Source organism: Mobula hypostoma, chromosome 20, assembly GCF_963921235.1.
Source record: "Mobula hypostoma chromosome 20, sMobHyp1.1, whole genome shotgun sequence".
Classification (NCBI taxonomy): Eukaryota; Metazoa; Chordata; class Chondrichthyes; order Myliobatiformes; family Myliobatidae; genus Mobula; species Mobula hypostoma.
The window spans coordinates 47,803,397-47,817,400 of NC_086116.1; the positions used below are offsets into that span (position 1 = coordinate 47,803,397).

Below are 14,004 nucleotides of genomic sequence, written 5' to 3' on the forward strand. Positions count from 1 at the left end.
AGCTACTCGGGGAAGCGGTCATCGGAAGTGGTGAGTGAGGATACAAAAACGCAGTAAGCACGTCGGTATTTAATAAGACTTAAAGTAGATCCCTGCAGGCCCGCACTCCTGGCAATTCTACTTGCTAATGTCTGATTGTTAGAAAATAAATGGATTACTTGTGTCTGCATTTGAACCAGTGGGAGATGAGGAAATGCTGCAGTGAAACATAACTCTAGGGCATCACTCCAGACTTGGCCATCCAGCTAGAAGATCTAATCTCCTTTGAGCAGATGGAAATGTGGTGATTTCTGGTAAAACCCATGGAGGAGGTGCTTGTTTCTACATCAATAAAAACTGGTGTACAACCGCCTCGGTAGTAACAGCCCTACTTACAGGTAGAGATTTTAATGGGGTAGTCTGATTTCTGAGGGAGTTTACAGCCGTTGTGATTGTTGCTGTTTACATCCCCCTCTGCGCCCCCCCCCATTCACACTGAGTCCCTGTTCACACTGCTGACTCACGACTGCACTGCCAGATCCAACTCAAAATGCATCATTACATTTACTAATGACACAACACCAGCTGGCCTCAAAAACAACAATGATAAGTTAGCATGCAGAGAGAAGTAGACAGGCTTGTCAAATGGTGCGAGATCTACTTGTCTCAAAGTGGACAAGGCAAAAAAGATGATTGTGGACTTCAGTAAGGTGCAGGTTGACCACTCTCCATTGCACATCAATGGCTCTGCCGAGGAGAGAGTGAAGAACACAAAGTTCCTTGGTGTGCTCATAACAGCCGATCTAACCTGGACCCACCACACCTTTCATTATTAAAAGAAGGCACTGCAGCATCTACACGTTCTGAGGAGATTGAGGTGTGGAAGGCTCCCCACCCCCATTCTAACAACTTTCTACAGGAGCACCATCAAGAGTGACCTGTCTGGCTGCATCATTGTGCGGTACGGAAGCTCCAAGGCATCAGACCGCAAGACCCTACAGACGATAATAAAAACTGCCGAGAAGATCACCGGTCTCTTCCCACCCTCCCCCCCCCCCCTTTGTGATTTGTGACATTTACTGTGATTATTGTATACAAAGCTCACAAAACATTACTGAGGATCCCTACCACCCATCCTACAACCTTTTTGACCCACTACTATCAGGAAAGAAGTACAGGTACATTAAGACTAGGACTACCAGACAGGGTAACAGCTTCTTCCCTCAAGCTGTGAAACTAATGAATGCCCTGCCACTACTGAGATCTGATCACTAAGATGTTTAACTGTGCTGCGCACCACATTCACTTTGAATTTTACTTTATTAACTTATTTGTTGTAATATTTTTGTTTTTTTGTGCTGTGTGTGATATATGTAGTGAGGGTGCGCTGTGGTCCAGAGGAACGTTGTTTCATTTGGTTGTATATATGTACAGTGGTGCTAGAAAGTTTGTGAACCCTGTAAATTTTTTTCTATTTCTGCATAAATATGACCTAAAATGTGATCAGATATTCACGTAAGTCCTCAAACTAGATAAAGAGAACCAAATTAAATAAACAACACAAAAAACATGATTCCTGTTCATTCATTATGAGAAAAATTATCCAATATTACATGTATTTATTGGAAAAAGTATCCTATAGTGGGAGAGTCTAAAGCCTGATTTATACTTCTGCGTCAACTGGACGCAATAACCTACGCAAGTGCTTTACGCATGTTGTGAGCATTTATACTTGTGCGTTGGTGTGTCTGCATCGCTCTGCAGTTTAGGCACGTCGCGCATGCGCATACACCTGCCCGCGCAAGGCTTCATGGTCATGGTAGTCTTTCTCGGGGTAAACAAGTTTAAAGTGAGCGTCTTTTTTCATGAAAGCGAAATGTGTCCTCCATAATTTCGAAGGTCTTTAAAGCTTTATGGAAAGCATTGCAGCCAGAGTTCCTTCCCTGCCCTTCAGTCGCCCAATGGGAAGCTATTGCAGCATAGGATGAAATGCGATGCTACCAAGCGGACCAATCACAATTCTTATGGTCTGCGTTGCTGCGATGCGCGGTTACATTTTGGGAGAGGTGCGCGTCGCAGCAATGCAGGCTCTGGCGTAGGGATCCGCGTTGGCTTTGCGCAGGGTTTGCGGCAACGCAGTACTTATGGCGTCGCGTTGATGCAGAAGTATAAATCAGGCTTAAGACCAGAGGACGCAGCCTCAGAACAGAGGGACGTCATTTTAGAACGGAGATGAGGAGGAATTTCTTTAGCCTGAGAGTGGTGAATCTGTGGAATTCTTTGCCACAGGCAACTGTGGAAGCCAAGTCTTTATGTATATTTAAGGCAGAGGTTGATAGATTCTTGATTGGTCAGGGTATGAAGGGATACGGGGAGAAGACAGAAGATTGGGGCTGAAATGACAGAACAGACTCGATGGTCATTTCTGCTCCTGTATCTTCTGGTCTTATAAGGTTAAGGCAATTCTCCCTAGAGTAGTGAATATCATAAGGTAACCTGACAAGGTTTTCAAAGCTTGGAGGTATAAGTGAATTGAAAAACCTTCACATGACGTAATTTGACCTTTTCCAAACTTATTTTATTTCTTTGTAATATTGGTTGAGAGGAACAGAGTTGTCGACACTAAGATTTCCCCTTTTTTTTATGATGTTACATAACAGCCTGTGTCTTTTTTTTAGTTTAGTTGATTAATTCTGTTTAGATTTTTTGGGGGGTTGTAACTTGTTTTTCCTTTTTCATGGTTTTTTCTTAGATATTTTTCTTTGTTTTATCTTGTTCATCTCTATCCTATATGATCGGGAGTTTTATCATTTAAGTGTCAACTGGCTTTATAATTACTTATGCTAATTATAACAATGTATTCCCAATAACTTTGTACCATTATCATGTTATGTTTATTATTATGAAACTAATAAAAAGATTGAAAAAGAAAAACCTATTTCTCTGCTGAGTAAAGTTTTAAATTGAAATTCATTGGTATATGATATAGAGTAGAATTTAGGAGAAACTTGTCCCTCAGGTTTGTCTGGATCATAGATAGAAATCACTTCTTTAATTCTGAAAGGAAATTAAGCAATTAATGTACACATAGAACTTTTCCTTTTGTATATAAAATAGACATTTTAGATTAAGTACATCTGTATTTTTAAAGACCAACATAGGAAAGTCATTATTCTTTAAGAGCAAGCATAGGCAAATCAATTTTCTTTGCCATGCATTACTCCATTTTTCTTCTCTTTCTTAAGTGGCCATAGCAAAGGAGCAAAAAGAGTTATCTGAACCCCCAGAATGAGGCCTAGGCGTGAAATAAAAATATTTATACCTAATCATCCACTTTTACTGTCAATCGCCATACAACACTTGCAATGATGGGCCAGAAAAGTTTAGGTATTACCGAATGAGGAAGGTTGAATCTGAACCAGTTTTTTTTAAATTAGTCGTCAAGTTATCACTCAAATCCACATTTAAATTTAAGAATAAGTTTTTGGATTTTTGTGTTATTTATAAGAGCACTTAATAAATATTGTTCAAGAAATTATAAGTCTAGAGTAGCTGACAAAATAGATTTCATGTTTTCAGTGACAATTCATGGTTCATTATTTAGGTAAGTGTAGGCTTCTGGTACTATGTTGAATAGTTCTGATCTTATGTTTGTTAAAATGTGACATCTTTATCCAAGATCTATCATTCATTTTTCCAGCTATTTTAAATAACATTTTCAGAATATTGGTTGAAATAGTTATGTAAATAATAGTCCTGCATTTTTTGCAAGGTATGACTTGAAAAGTAATTTTAAACATTAATTTGGCTTCTGAGCATTTTTTCACAGCATCAGCTCAGCATTAATGAAATTATTTAACAACACATTTCCATTAGCAAATGGTTATTCATTCCTGGCAATGTCAAGTAGTGCTTCCAGATTGCCATGAAATATATTCAGGCTATATTTAGTTAGCTTTTCAGTTGGAGAAGATTAAGTTTCTTTGCTAGAAGAAAATATTAATCCCAGGGTGATGGCTTCTTTCAATGTGTACAGTCCTAATCAAAATAATGAAGGACATTTTTCTGATATCAGCTGCACAATTCTAGTTGAAAGAGAGGAAAATAAATATTTGCTAATAATTTTACAGAATATGTACCAAAACAATATGCTAATAAAGTAATTTCTGTACAATTAAAACTCAATTTTTACTTATGAGCTGTTGAAAATGTAATCTTTCTGCTTACTTTTGCTCATATAGTTATACTCTGCATTGAAAAATTAGAGTTACTTTATGCAAAGTGGTGTGCTTGAATGTAAATAACAGTAATTTAAGTCTTCTGCCCCCTCTGTGGCACACATAATGTGATGGTGCCGCAGTTAAATTACTGGACTGATAATTCAGAGTCCTGAGCTAACAAATCGAAAAGGCATATCACACCATTACATATACTAATCTGGAATTGTTTAATAAGTCTCCAGTGAAATCCACAAAAATAACAAACGTTTTAAAAATGTAACTGGCTTATAAATGTCCTTCATTATTCGATGTTCCTAGCTCATTTGGCTTGTATGTGACTTCAGACCCGTGAATGTGGTTAACTCTTATATGACATCTTAAATGGTCTACAGTTACAGAATAATTGCGGATAGACAATAATTGCTGGCATGTCACCCACCAATGTTCAAATCCTGAAAATTAATAATTAAATTATCAAAGTAAAGTTGGGTTTATGATGTAGTTATAGTTGCATGATGTCATTTTAACCATTGAAAAGCAATATTATTGTTCTGGTTTGTTAATGGGTCAGTTGTAGCTTTGTTGAACCACTTTGTTTTGTGTTAACATCTCAGCAAAATGTGTTAAAAATAAAATTTTATTCTGGCCAACAAATATGAAGAAGAAGAAACATTTAATTACCAATTTAATGTGTGTATTACCAAGCACTAATTGGTGCTGAATAATATAAAATTGAATTGTAGTTATAATATTTTTTATTTTAAATTAAAATTTAGTGGAAAACAAAGTGGTATAATGTCCTTAAAATATAGAACTAAATTCTCTAGATCAGATTTGAATACATGTTTAAATAAGGTTATGAAATTCTCAGTGGCTACTGACTGAAAGCTGTACGTCTAATGACTAGATAATATCAAGTATTCACAGTACAAAACTACTCTTAAATCAGCAAGTGTAGCTTTATTTGTATTCATAAAGAGAATTTATTCCTGATATGGTCAATTCACTGGGGTGTATTATGTCGAATAATATCTGAAGAATAATCTGAATACGTTCAAATGAATTCATTTTGTTAAACTGGAGAGCTAGGAATTGAATGGAATAGATTCATTTCTTACTGCAAAGGGCATTGGAGCTTAATGTAAGTTTTGAAATATAATTAAGGAAACAATTACAGCCAAGTTGACTAGAATCATTACCATTACCTTTTGACCTGCACACCGGTGTCACAATGGAATTTAGCAAGATATTAATAATTTGCATTCTTTTATTTTATGAAGAACAATTATATTGCTGAATTGTGCTAAGTAATGAATAATGAAATTCAATGATATTACTGCATGAATAATGTTTAGCTTTAAAATAATTGAAAAATAGATTGGTGTTATAATTTGAAAGGTGGTATAAGCTCAATAGGATGAAGTCATGAGAAATTTGAGTTATATTTTAAAATGTGAGCAGTGAATTGAAATTTTAAATTAATTTACAGGATAGAATTTTCTTCATGTTTGGGTCTTGATGTATTTACAGTTACAAGTAAACATCGGAATAAAAGTAGAAAGGCAACAAGTCGGATGTAAATAATTTTTTTCATATGAGCCTGTTTACACCTTTGCACACATGCATCTCACTGCTTTCCCACAGCCTAAAGAATGAGTCAAGTAAACATTCAACAATTACATTAATTGAAAGTTTAAAGAAAAATGGACAAGGGGGAATAATTTCTGGCTATCGATTGTGACATTTTGAATGTTAAATTTATCCGCACCAAGACATATTGTTTCTTTGTATGCAAAGAATGTTTGTATAGGTCATAGTAAGCATTTACATTTTTTAAGGCTTAGTGCTCATAACAAGGAAGGAATATGTGGGGCGAATGTACTACTTCCTTCAGTTGCCAGTAGTTTACTTCGCTGTTCACTTGCTTACACAAAATATTAGCTATGCTAATGAGATTGGCGGGAAATTTTGGTGTAAAAGGACATTATCAAAATAAGTACACTAATGGGTGTAATTGTCTTTGCCTTCTCAATTTTCATGCCAGAAGATTGCACTGCTCTGTATTTATTCTAATATACATTTCATTCAATTCAGTACTTAACATATTCAGGTTCATTTAGAAATCCCTGCAATATGAAAGGAAATTATAATATTTTTGTAGCTAACGGATTTCATATCAAACTGCTCACTAACATCTCAAATCTCTTGTGCTGTGCATTAAAATAGCTTTATCGGGAAACTGTGTCATTGCTAAAATGTTAATATGTATTCTTATAAACTTGTATTGGTGAGACCATAATCATTATATTAAAAGCATTTCAAAAAAAGATAATTTTGGTGATGTTGTGTGTCATGCCTTAACCAAGGTATTCTGATTACTGTTTTCTGAGTAAACTCTTGGTGCACCATCAAAGATATTATACATGTAAACAATGTTTCACAAAGTTTTCCAAAGCTTATCACCTAAATAGAATGATGAACTTGCAAATACAGTAGTGTGAATCTTGGAAGCAAAATTAATCTGCTATACAAAACTTTGAACACCAAAACCTGTGAATCCATCCAGATGAATTTCCACCTTAATTCACTAGCACCTTCATCTTCAAAGTCTCAACTACTCATCTGTTGGCCCAACATCTCACGCCACTTTTGCAAGACCTCATCTGGTACCAGGCACATATTTACTCCACATCCACCCTGACCCCCACTCTCAAACTCCAACAGCACATAGATTTGAATGCTTATGGCTGACAGTTGATGGCCATTTAAAGCACTATTTCCTCCTGGAACCATCTCCCAAAACTGTCCACTATTCTAGAATCACCCTAAGATGCAGAATTACTCCTGGTTTCTTCTCGCTATGGCAAATTGTATCTCCCTTGCCTCCTTGTATCTAATTAAGTACGAACAGTTCGCAAACATGTGAAGATTTTGTTGACTTTTTTGTCATTTTCATTGTAATCTCCCATTTAGCTGTGTATGCTTATCCACCCTACACAGTAACCTGAAAGCCAAACATACACTCCCCAACTAGTCTTAGTCTATCAGATGATCCTCTGAGATTGTGACTTGCATGAAAACTAACTTAAACCTTAATGTCTTCCCTCTCTTAAATTTGTTTTACCTTTGTAAATGTATGTCTATTCTTCTTAGTGCTAATGCTAAAATGCCTCAATTGCCTAAATTATTCTAACCACGATCAAGACGTTATGAGAGTGCAATAAAAATTATTTATCTCTCCTTATCTTTGTCAGCTTGTCAGGCCCATCCCACTCCACTATCTTCAATCTGAGCAAAACTGCAAAAGTAGAAAAAAGTTCCTAAATGATACCTAGTGGATTCTGCTTAAAATTATGCATGTGCCAGATTGTGAAGAAAAGGGATTCAGTTTAATCCTTCTAGGGATTTAGCCAAAATTTTCATAGAGTGTAGAAAAAACCCTCAGCTCACTATCCACACTAACCATCAAGCACTAACCATCAAGCACTAATCTACAGTAATGGCATTTTATTCTTTTCATTTCCTCATCAACTCTCCACAGGTTCTACCACTCACCTAATGCCCACTTAACCTTTAAGTCCACTTGTCTTTTGGATGTGGGGCAAAACTGGTGCACTCAGATTCGCAGTCACAAAGAGAAAGTTCCATCTTCATACAGACAGGACCAGAAATTAGGATTGAATCCGGGTCACTGGAAGTTGGATCTCAGGGCTTTGGCTATTAATGCACCGTACTCCGGCAAGCAATCATTAAGACAATGAAAGTAATCACAAAAAGAGCTGTGGAACCCAGAATATCATGTTTTAGTTTCCTTGGATTAAATAAGTTAAGTATGCTCAAAGACTGGTTGGTAGAAATGGATTTCAGTTCACGATACACTGACAACAGTCATTAGAAAAGTGAGGGTTGTACTAAAGGAATATTATATGCCTGAACAGTGTTAGGAGCAGTATTCTACCAAGCCAGATGACGAGAGAAGCAGAAAGGGTTTAAATCAAAATAGTGGGCAAATGATCGAAGTTGCAAAGATATGGTAAATCAATACGTAGAGACAAAACTAGAAAAGTTCAGGAAGGGATTCTGACAGGAAGGGATAGAGTACATGTCTAGGAGCAAGTCATTTGACAAGTCTGGAGACTACGAAGGCAATATGAAGACCAAGCCTAAAGACTCCCTTGAATGTAGCATTCAAAACAAAGTAGCTAAATAGAAATAACTATATCTAAGTTTGATCTGATAACCAATAAAGAAACCTGGCTGCAGGATAACATGGATTATTGAAGAGTGCATGATGTTTGGGAAGTACAGAAATCTCAAAAAGATTTGGATCAAGGTGCCAGAAGTGTAGTTACTAAATTCGTTGACTACATAAACATAGGTAGCGAAATTGTAAAGAAAACATTGAAACCATATATAAAGAGATAGATAATGTTAAGTATGTGGACAAAGATCTGGAAATTGAAGTATAATGTGGAAAAATGTAAAATGGTCCATTTTGGCAGGAAAATTTAAAAATAAATCTTAATGAGAGATTGTAAAGCTCTAAAATACACAATATATTATTGCCCATTATCTGCAGGAAGGACAGTTTGCAGATACTACGAGGGATCAGGAAAGCTAACAGTATGTCTTTGCTTATTGTTAATGGAATTGAATGCAAAAATAGGTGGGTTTTGCTTCAGTTACATAAACATTAGAGAAACTAGATATGGCGTACCCTATAAATTATTGGTCTCCTTATTTGTGTTGAAGGGTTGGGTGGATTGTCTAATGCGGACAGATTTGGTTTTCTAGATTTGTATCTATCTGCATTTAGAAGATTGAGAAGGGACTATGTTGAAATGTATAGGATCCTGGAGGTGGGGGAAGTCAGAGGTTTTAACAGAATGTATGTAGAGTTGATATTTCATCTTTTCTTGAGAATCCAGTTCAGTAAATTACAGTCCCCATTCTTCCCCCACCCGGTGCATAAATCTGGGGAATACACACTCTGGTCCCACCAAATCCGTCAGATTGGAGCAGCTGTTCCACCCCAAACCCCGGTTTGTGTGGATGCTGTGTAATTTGCTACCCTATTACAACTTGGTGCAGTGCACACTGCATACAATTAAAGGAATTATATTTATGAATATTAACTAAAAGGTTAGTAAAGAAAAGGGGAAAAAAACCTAAAAGGGTTCATTATAATTAAACAGTCAAATGTACACACGTTGGAGCTCAACTTTTCCAAAAGTCATATTCACCAATCCTCAGTAGACCTCTACACCTTGCTCCATTGAATCACGGTCCCCCACCTGGTCGAATGCTGCGACTGGTTCTCTCCAGTGTCTTCTCACTTCATCTCCCGGCAAACAAAGACCCCAGCTCACACCGGTGTCAGGCACACAAAAAAATCCCGCTGCCCAGATTGCATGGCTCATATTCCAAAGCACCTGTTATTTCTAACCATAACCCAAACACTGCTTTACCGAAAAACCAGTACGTTAGCAATAAAAACTTTATCAGGATGTTACATTATGATAGGAATGAGGCAGATATCCCTATTACATGACTTTGAGAATCTCGACCTAGGTTATGAGAAAAATGGAAGATGAGAAAAATATGGTAGGTTAGCTTTATTTGTGCCTTAGTCATCTGGGACTTAGCGGATTAGGAACAGTCAAAATAATCACTTGGCAGGAAAGAGAAAATTTGGCTTCTGGGACAGCGAAGCTTTTGCCTTGACTTTGTATGGGTATACATTTTTTCACAACCTGTGGTTTTATTTTGGCATCCTGAATGCATGATTCACAGCCAAAAAACTGGGGGTAACAAGTCCATTATTAGTTCTCCTGCCCTCTACCAAGAAGTCTTACGTTCTTAGTTAGTTACTTTCTTTAAGCTTGTGATTATGGAGAATCCAGTGTTCGTAATTCTGCAAGAAGTCCTGGACAGTAATACTGCTGTCTTATCTGGTTTTCTTCACCTTGCATTTTTCTCATGTTCCAGGTCAACACACAAGAAGTCTTTTGATAGGGGATCCTTAAACAATTCCAGTGTCCAGACTTTCACACACCATTACAAAATTTTTCTCTATTATATCAATCCCTTAACATCAGATTTCCTTTGTACCTTCATCTTTCTAATCATTAAGCTTTTAGTAAACAATACTAAATTAACTTACTTCACCATTCATCCCCTGAATTTCAAAATACAGGTTTGTCCTCTGCTCATTCCTCAAAATTAAAGAATGCCTGAATACAGTCTTTTTTTCCTTTTACAGCCTACAGGTTCTTCAAATCCATGCTTCGTATTGCTTCAGCATTATTTCTTGCTTTTCTGAGTAATCTGTTCCTGAACTTGATTAGGAATCTTGGGAATCCTAACTCTCCATCTTAAATCTGTAATTTTTATTTTAAAGTAGTTCATTGTTCTTTAAAGAGATGTCAGGGAGAAAATCCTCAAATAAATCAGTCTTTCCTGTCAATACAAATTTTTATTTATGATTTTTTTTCTATTATTTCAGAACTACCATATGGTTGGGAGAAAATAGATGATCCAATATATGGCACCTATTATGTTGAGTAAGTTTATTGAATTAATAGCTTTAAATAAAAAAAAAGGATAAATCTGTGTAAGATCTTTCAGCATTGTTTTAAGGTGATTGAGTTGTGTGAGGCAATTAATAACCTATACTACAACTTCATTCAATGATCAGCTTCTCATTATTTATGCTTTCATTTTCTCAGTTAAGATGGATTGTAGTGTCAAATGTTTCATTTTGAGATTTTAGTAATTTTGTGAATAGTTATTACAAAGTGATAAAGCTTTGCAAAATAAATGAGTTGTTCTTTTTGTGAAATGAGACTATCTTACATACATCTTATTGGCATCTATGTGACCTGAAGACAATATATTAAGTATGCCTTTGTTTTTTGTCACCTCTCACTGTCCCCTGGATTTTTTCTTCTTGCATACTTTCTATCCTTGATTACTCTTATTTCGATGCTTTTTTTGTGCCATTCTTCTGCTCTTGCTATTTTTCTTTTTTCCATATGATGCTTTAGTCACATAAATCGAAAAACCCAGTTTGAAAATCCTGTGCTCGAAGCAAAGAAGAGGTTGCAGCAGCAACATCCAATGCAGCAGGATCTAGTGCCCTACCTTATGCCAGCAGCAGGTTTCCGAGGTAATATTGTTATGTAAATGACATAAAATTTAGAATGATAATAGCTTCATTATTGCATTGCCTTTCTGACATGTTAAATTATATTATTGTTATTGTACCTTTATTAACATTTAGAAGTTTTTCAGTATTTCAGGACTAATGCATAAAGAAAATATAATATTATTAAAGCATCAATCATAGCAGATATGAAGCTGTAGCTACAAACTAGGACTTACTGGAATTGCTGAAGATAAATGTTCTTTTGAATTAAGTAGCATGGAACTATCAATATTCTATAGAGTATAATCATTATTCATAAGATCAAGGCCTAAGAATGAGGGTTTTTCTCCTTTATAACTGTAGAAGGCTCATCATCAACATTACCTAGACCCAAACATACCTGCCCAGGCTCTCTGCCTCAGCGGTCGCGCAGTACGAATGACCTGTCTCAGTATCGGAGTGACAGTGCTGGAATGTACAGGCTGTATGGTATGTCAAAGTGCAACTTCATAGTCAAGCTGCACTGTTGTAAAGCAGACATTTGTAGTGGGGAATTCTACATCACAGCTTATTATTTGTTGTCAAAGACGCTGGAAGTGAAATGTGGTTTTCTGTTACCTGCTCACAGCATTGTTACAGTCATTGTTTTTAACCCTTTCTCTTTCGTATTATTCAAATTGCACATTCTCTAATCAAAGATGAAGGGAATCGAAATCAGTTATTCATTTGCATCAATTATTATAAAATTATTAACTATTTTAATTTTTACAGAATTGTTTTAAAAAGGGTTAAAAACAAAAACCACACACTCTCAGGGCCTTTAACACTGTGATGGCTCAAGTTTTGTAAGGATTTTTTATAATGTGTTTGTTTTTGTTTGTATTATCAACATAGAAAAACCACTCTTCACTCGGGATGTTTCACAGCTGAAGGGAACATTTCTTACAACTTCACTGAAAAAGAGCAACATGGGATTTGGATTCACCATTATTGGTGGTGACGAGCCTGATGAGTTTCTGCAAGTGAAAAGTGTGATACCAGAAGGACCAGCTGCAATGGATGGCAAAATGGAAATGGGTGAGTGCGTCAAAAAAAGGTACAGATGCTACCAACTTTGGTTAAGGACATTATTTTCATAACAAAGTTAACTGCTACATGAGCAACCAGGAGCTTCCTCCAGTATGTGCTGTTATATCATTCTCTGTGTCTATACTTCTAACTTTCATACCTAAAGTTAAATGGTGTTCCCTGAGCCCTGGTGACTCAGCTTCATTTTGGGTTTGCTGTTGTGTTTTATTCTTCTTTAGACAAAGTAATTGGAAATGAAAGGCAGGAATAAGGGCTGGAAAGCAGAAATAAACTGCTATTGTAGGTTAACTGGCATGAAATAGGATCCTACACCCATGTACTCCCATACCCAGTAGAAATACACTAACACTATGTTAATTATCTTGAAATCAGATTTCAGTCAACTTTTATCTGCTTTATTCCTCTAGTCTTCACTGTGTTGATCAATATTAAGTACTTCATTGGCTATAAAGTGCGTTATGATGTCTTGAGTATGCATCAATTTTTCTTGTCTCATGGGAACCGAATGTCACTGAAAAGGTGAGAATTAACATCCACCTATTGCTGAGTCCATAATCAATCATCCAGGTTATATAAGAGGAGAGGACAGTGGACCATGGAATAACAGGTGGGTGGTGGAGAACCGGAGGGAGGTGATGCACAATTCATGATGGTGGAAAAGGAGAAGAGAAGGAGTGTGAGGGTAACCAGAATAGAGAATAGAAAAAAATTGTCCACAGCTGACTTACTGATTTACTGTCCCTTACACTACTGGCATTTAGGGATTTAGGGCAACAATGAAGGTCCTCCATCTCTGTCTGTTCTTGGCCACCAATTTTGACCTTGGTCTTGGCAGTGTTCAGGGCTTCCTTTATCGTGCCAGTAGCTTTCTCTCAGTTTTCACTACTGTCAGCCATGCAAGTCTTTGGTGAAGACTCAGGAACACCATCACACACAGATGTAGAAGGATTATTCATTGCTGTTTCCATAACAGTTTTGTTTGTCCATTCAGGGTTATTAGCCTTGAGCTGAACTCCGGAACCTGGAGGACTTGTGGACCACTCTTAGTTTGACCTTTTCCCTTTGACTTGTTTAGCACGTGTGACCATATCAAGAGCCAAAGCATAAAGCCCTGAATCCAGCCAGCATAGCTCTCTGGGTCATTGAGGCAAGTTACCTCCAAATCACATCAAGGTTGTGGTCCTCTTAGAGAATAGCAGACTTAGATAGCCTCTTTTTAAAAAGTCTCAATTGTGTTGGCACATGGCCAAGTGGTTAAGGTGTCGGTCTAGTGATCTGAAGGTCGCTCGTTCGAGCCTCAGCTGAGGCAGCATGTTGTGTCCTTGAGCAAGGCACTTAACCGCACATTGCTCTGCGACGACACCGGTTCCAAGCTGTATCGGCCCTAGTGCCCTTCCCTTGGATGACATCGGTGGCGTGGAGAGGGGAGACTTGCAGCATGGGCAACTGCCGGTCTTCCATACAACCTTGTCCAGCCCTGCGCCCTGGAAACCTTCCAGCGCGCAAATCCATGGTCTTGAGAGACTAACAGATGCCTACTAAAAAAAAAATTGGCAACCCACCTGCAAA

At 37.0% G+C, this 14,004-nt stretch overlaps 1 protein-coding gene across 12 annotated transcripts in view; it reads left to right on the forward strand.

The window, feature by feature from the left end:
- The window catches only part of magi2a (membrane associated guanylate kinase, WW and PDZ domain containing 2a), a 600,063-nt gene that overhangs the window by 454,193 nt on the left and 131,866 nt on the right, over positions 1–14,004 (forward strand). For 9 of the 12 annotated variants that reach the window (XR_010021125.1, XM_063072811.1, XM_063072812.1 and 6 more), the window contains exons 8-11: positions 10,705–10,762; positions 11,246–11,367; positions 11,710–11,835; positions 12,241–12,423. Coding sequence is in view for 11 of the 12 variants with exons in the window: in XM_063072811.1 (XP_062928881.1) it covers positions 10,705–10,762; positions 11,246–11,367; positions 11,710–11,835; positions 12,241–12,423 (489 nt within the window). In the remaining variant the exon portion in view is untranslated. The remainder of the gene's footprint in view (positions 1–10,704; positions 10,763–11,245; positions 11,368–11,709; positions 11,836–12,240; positions 12,424–14,004) is intronic. The other 3 variants (XM_063072813.1, XM_063072814.1, XM_063072819.1) reach the window with 1 other exon arrangement.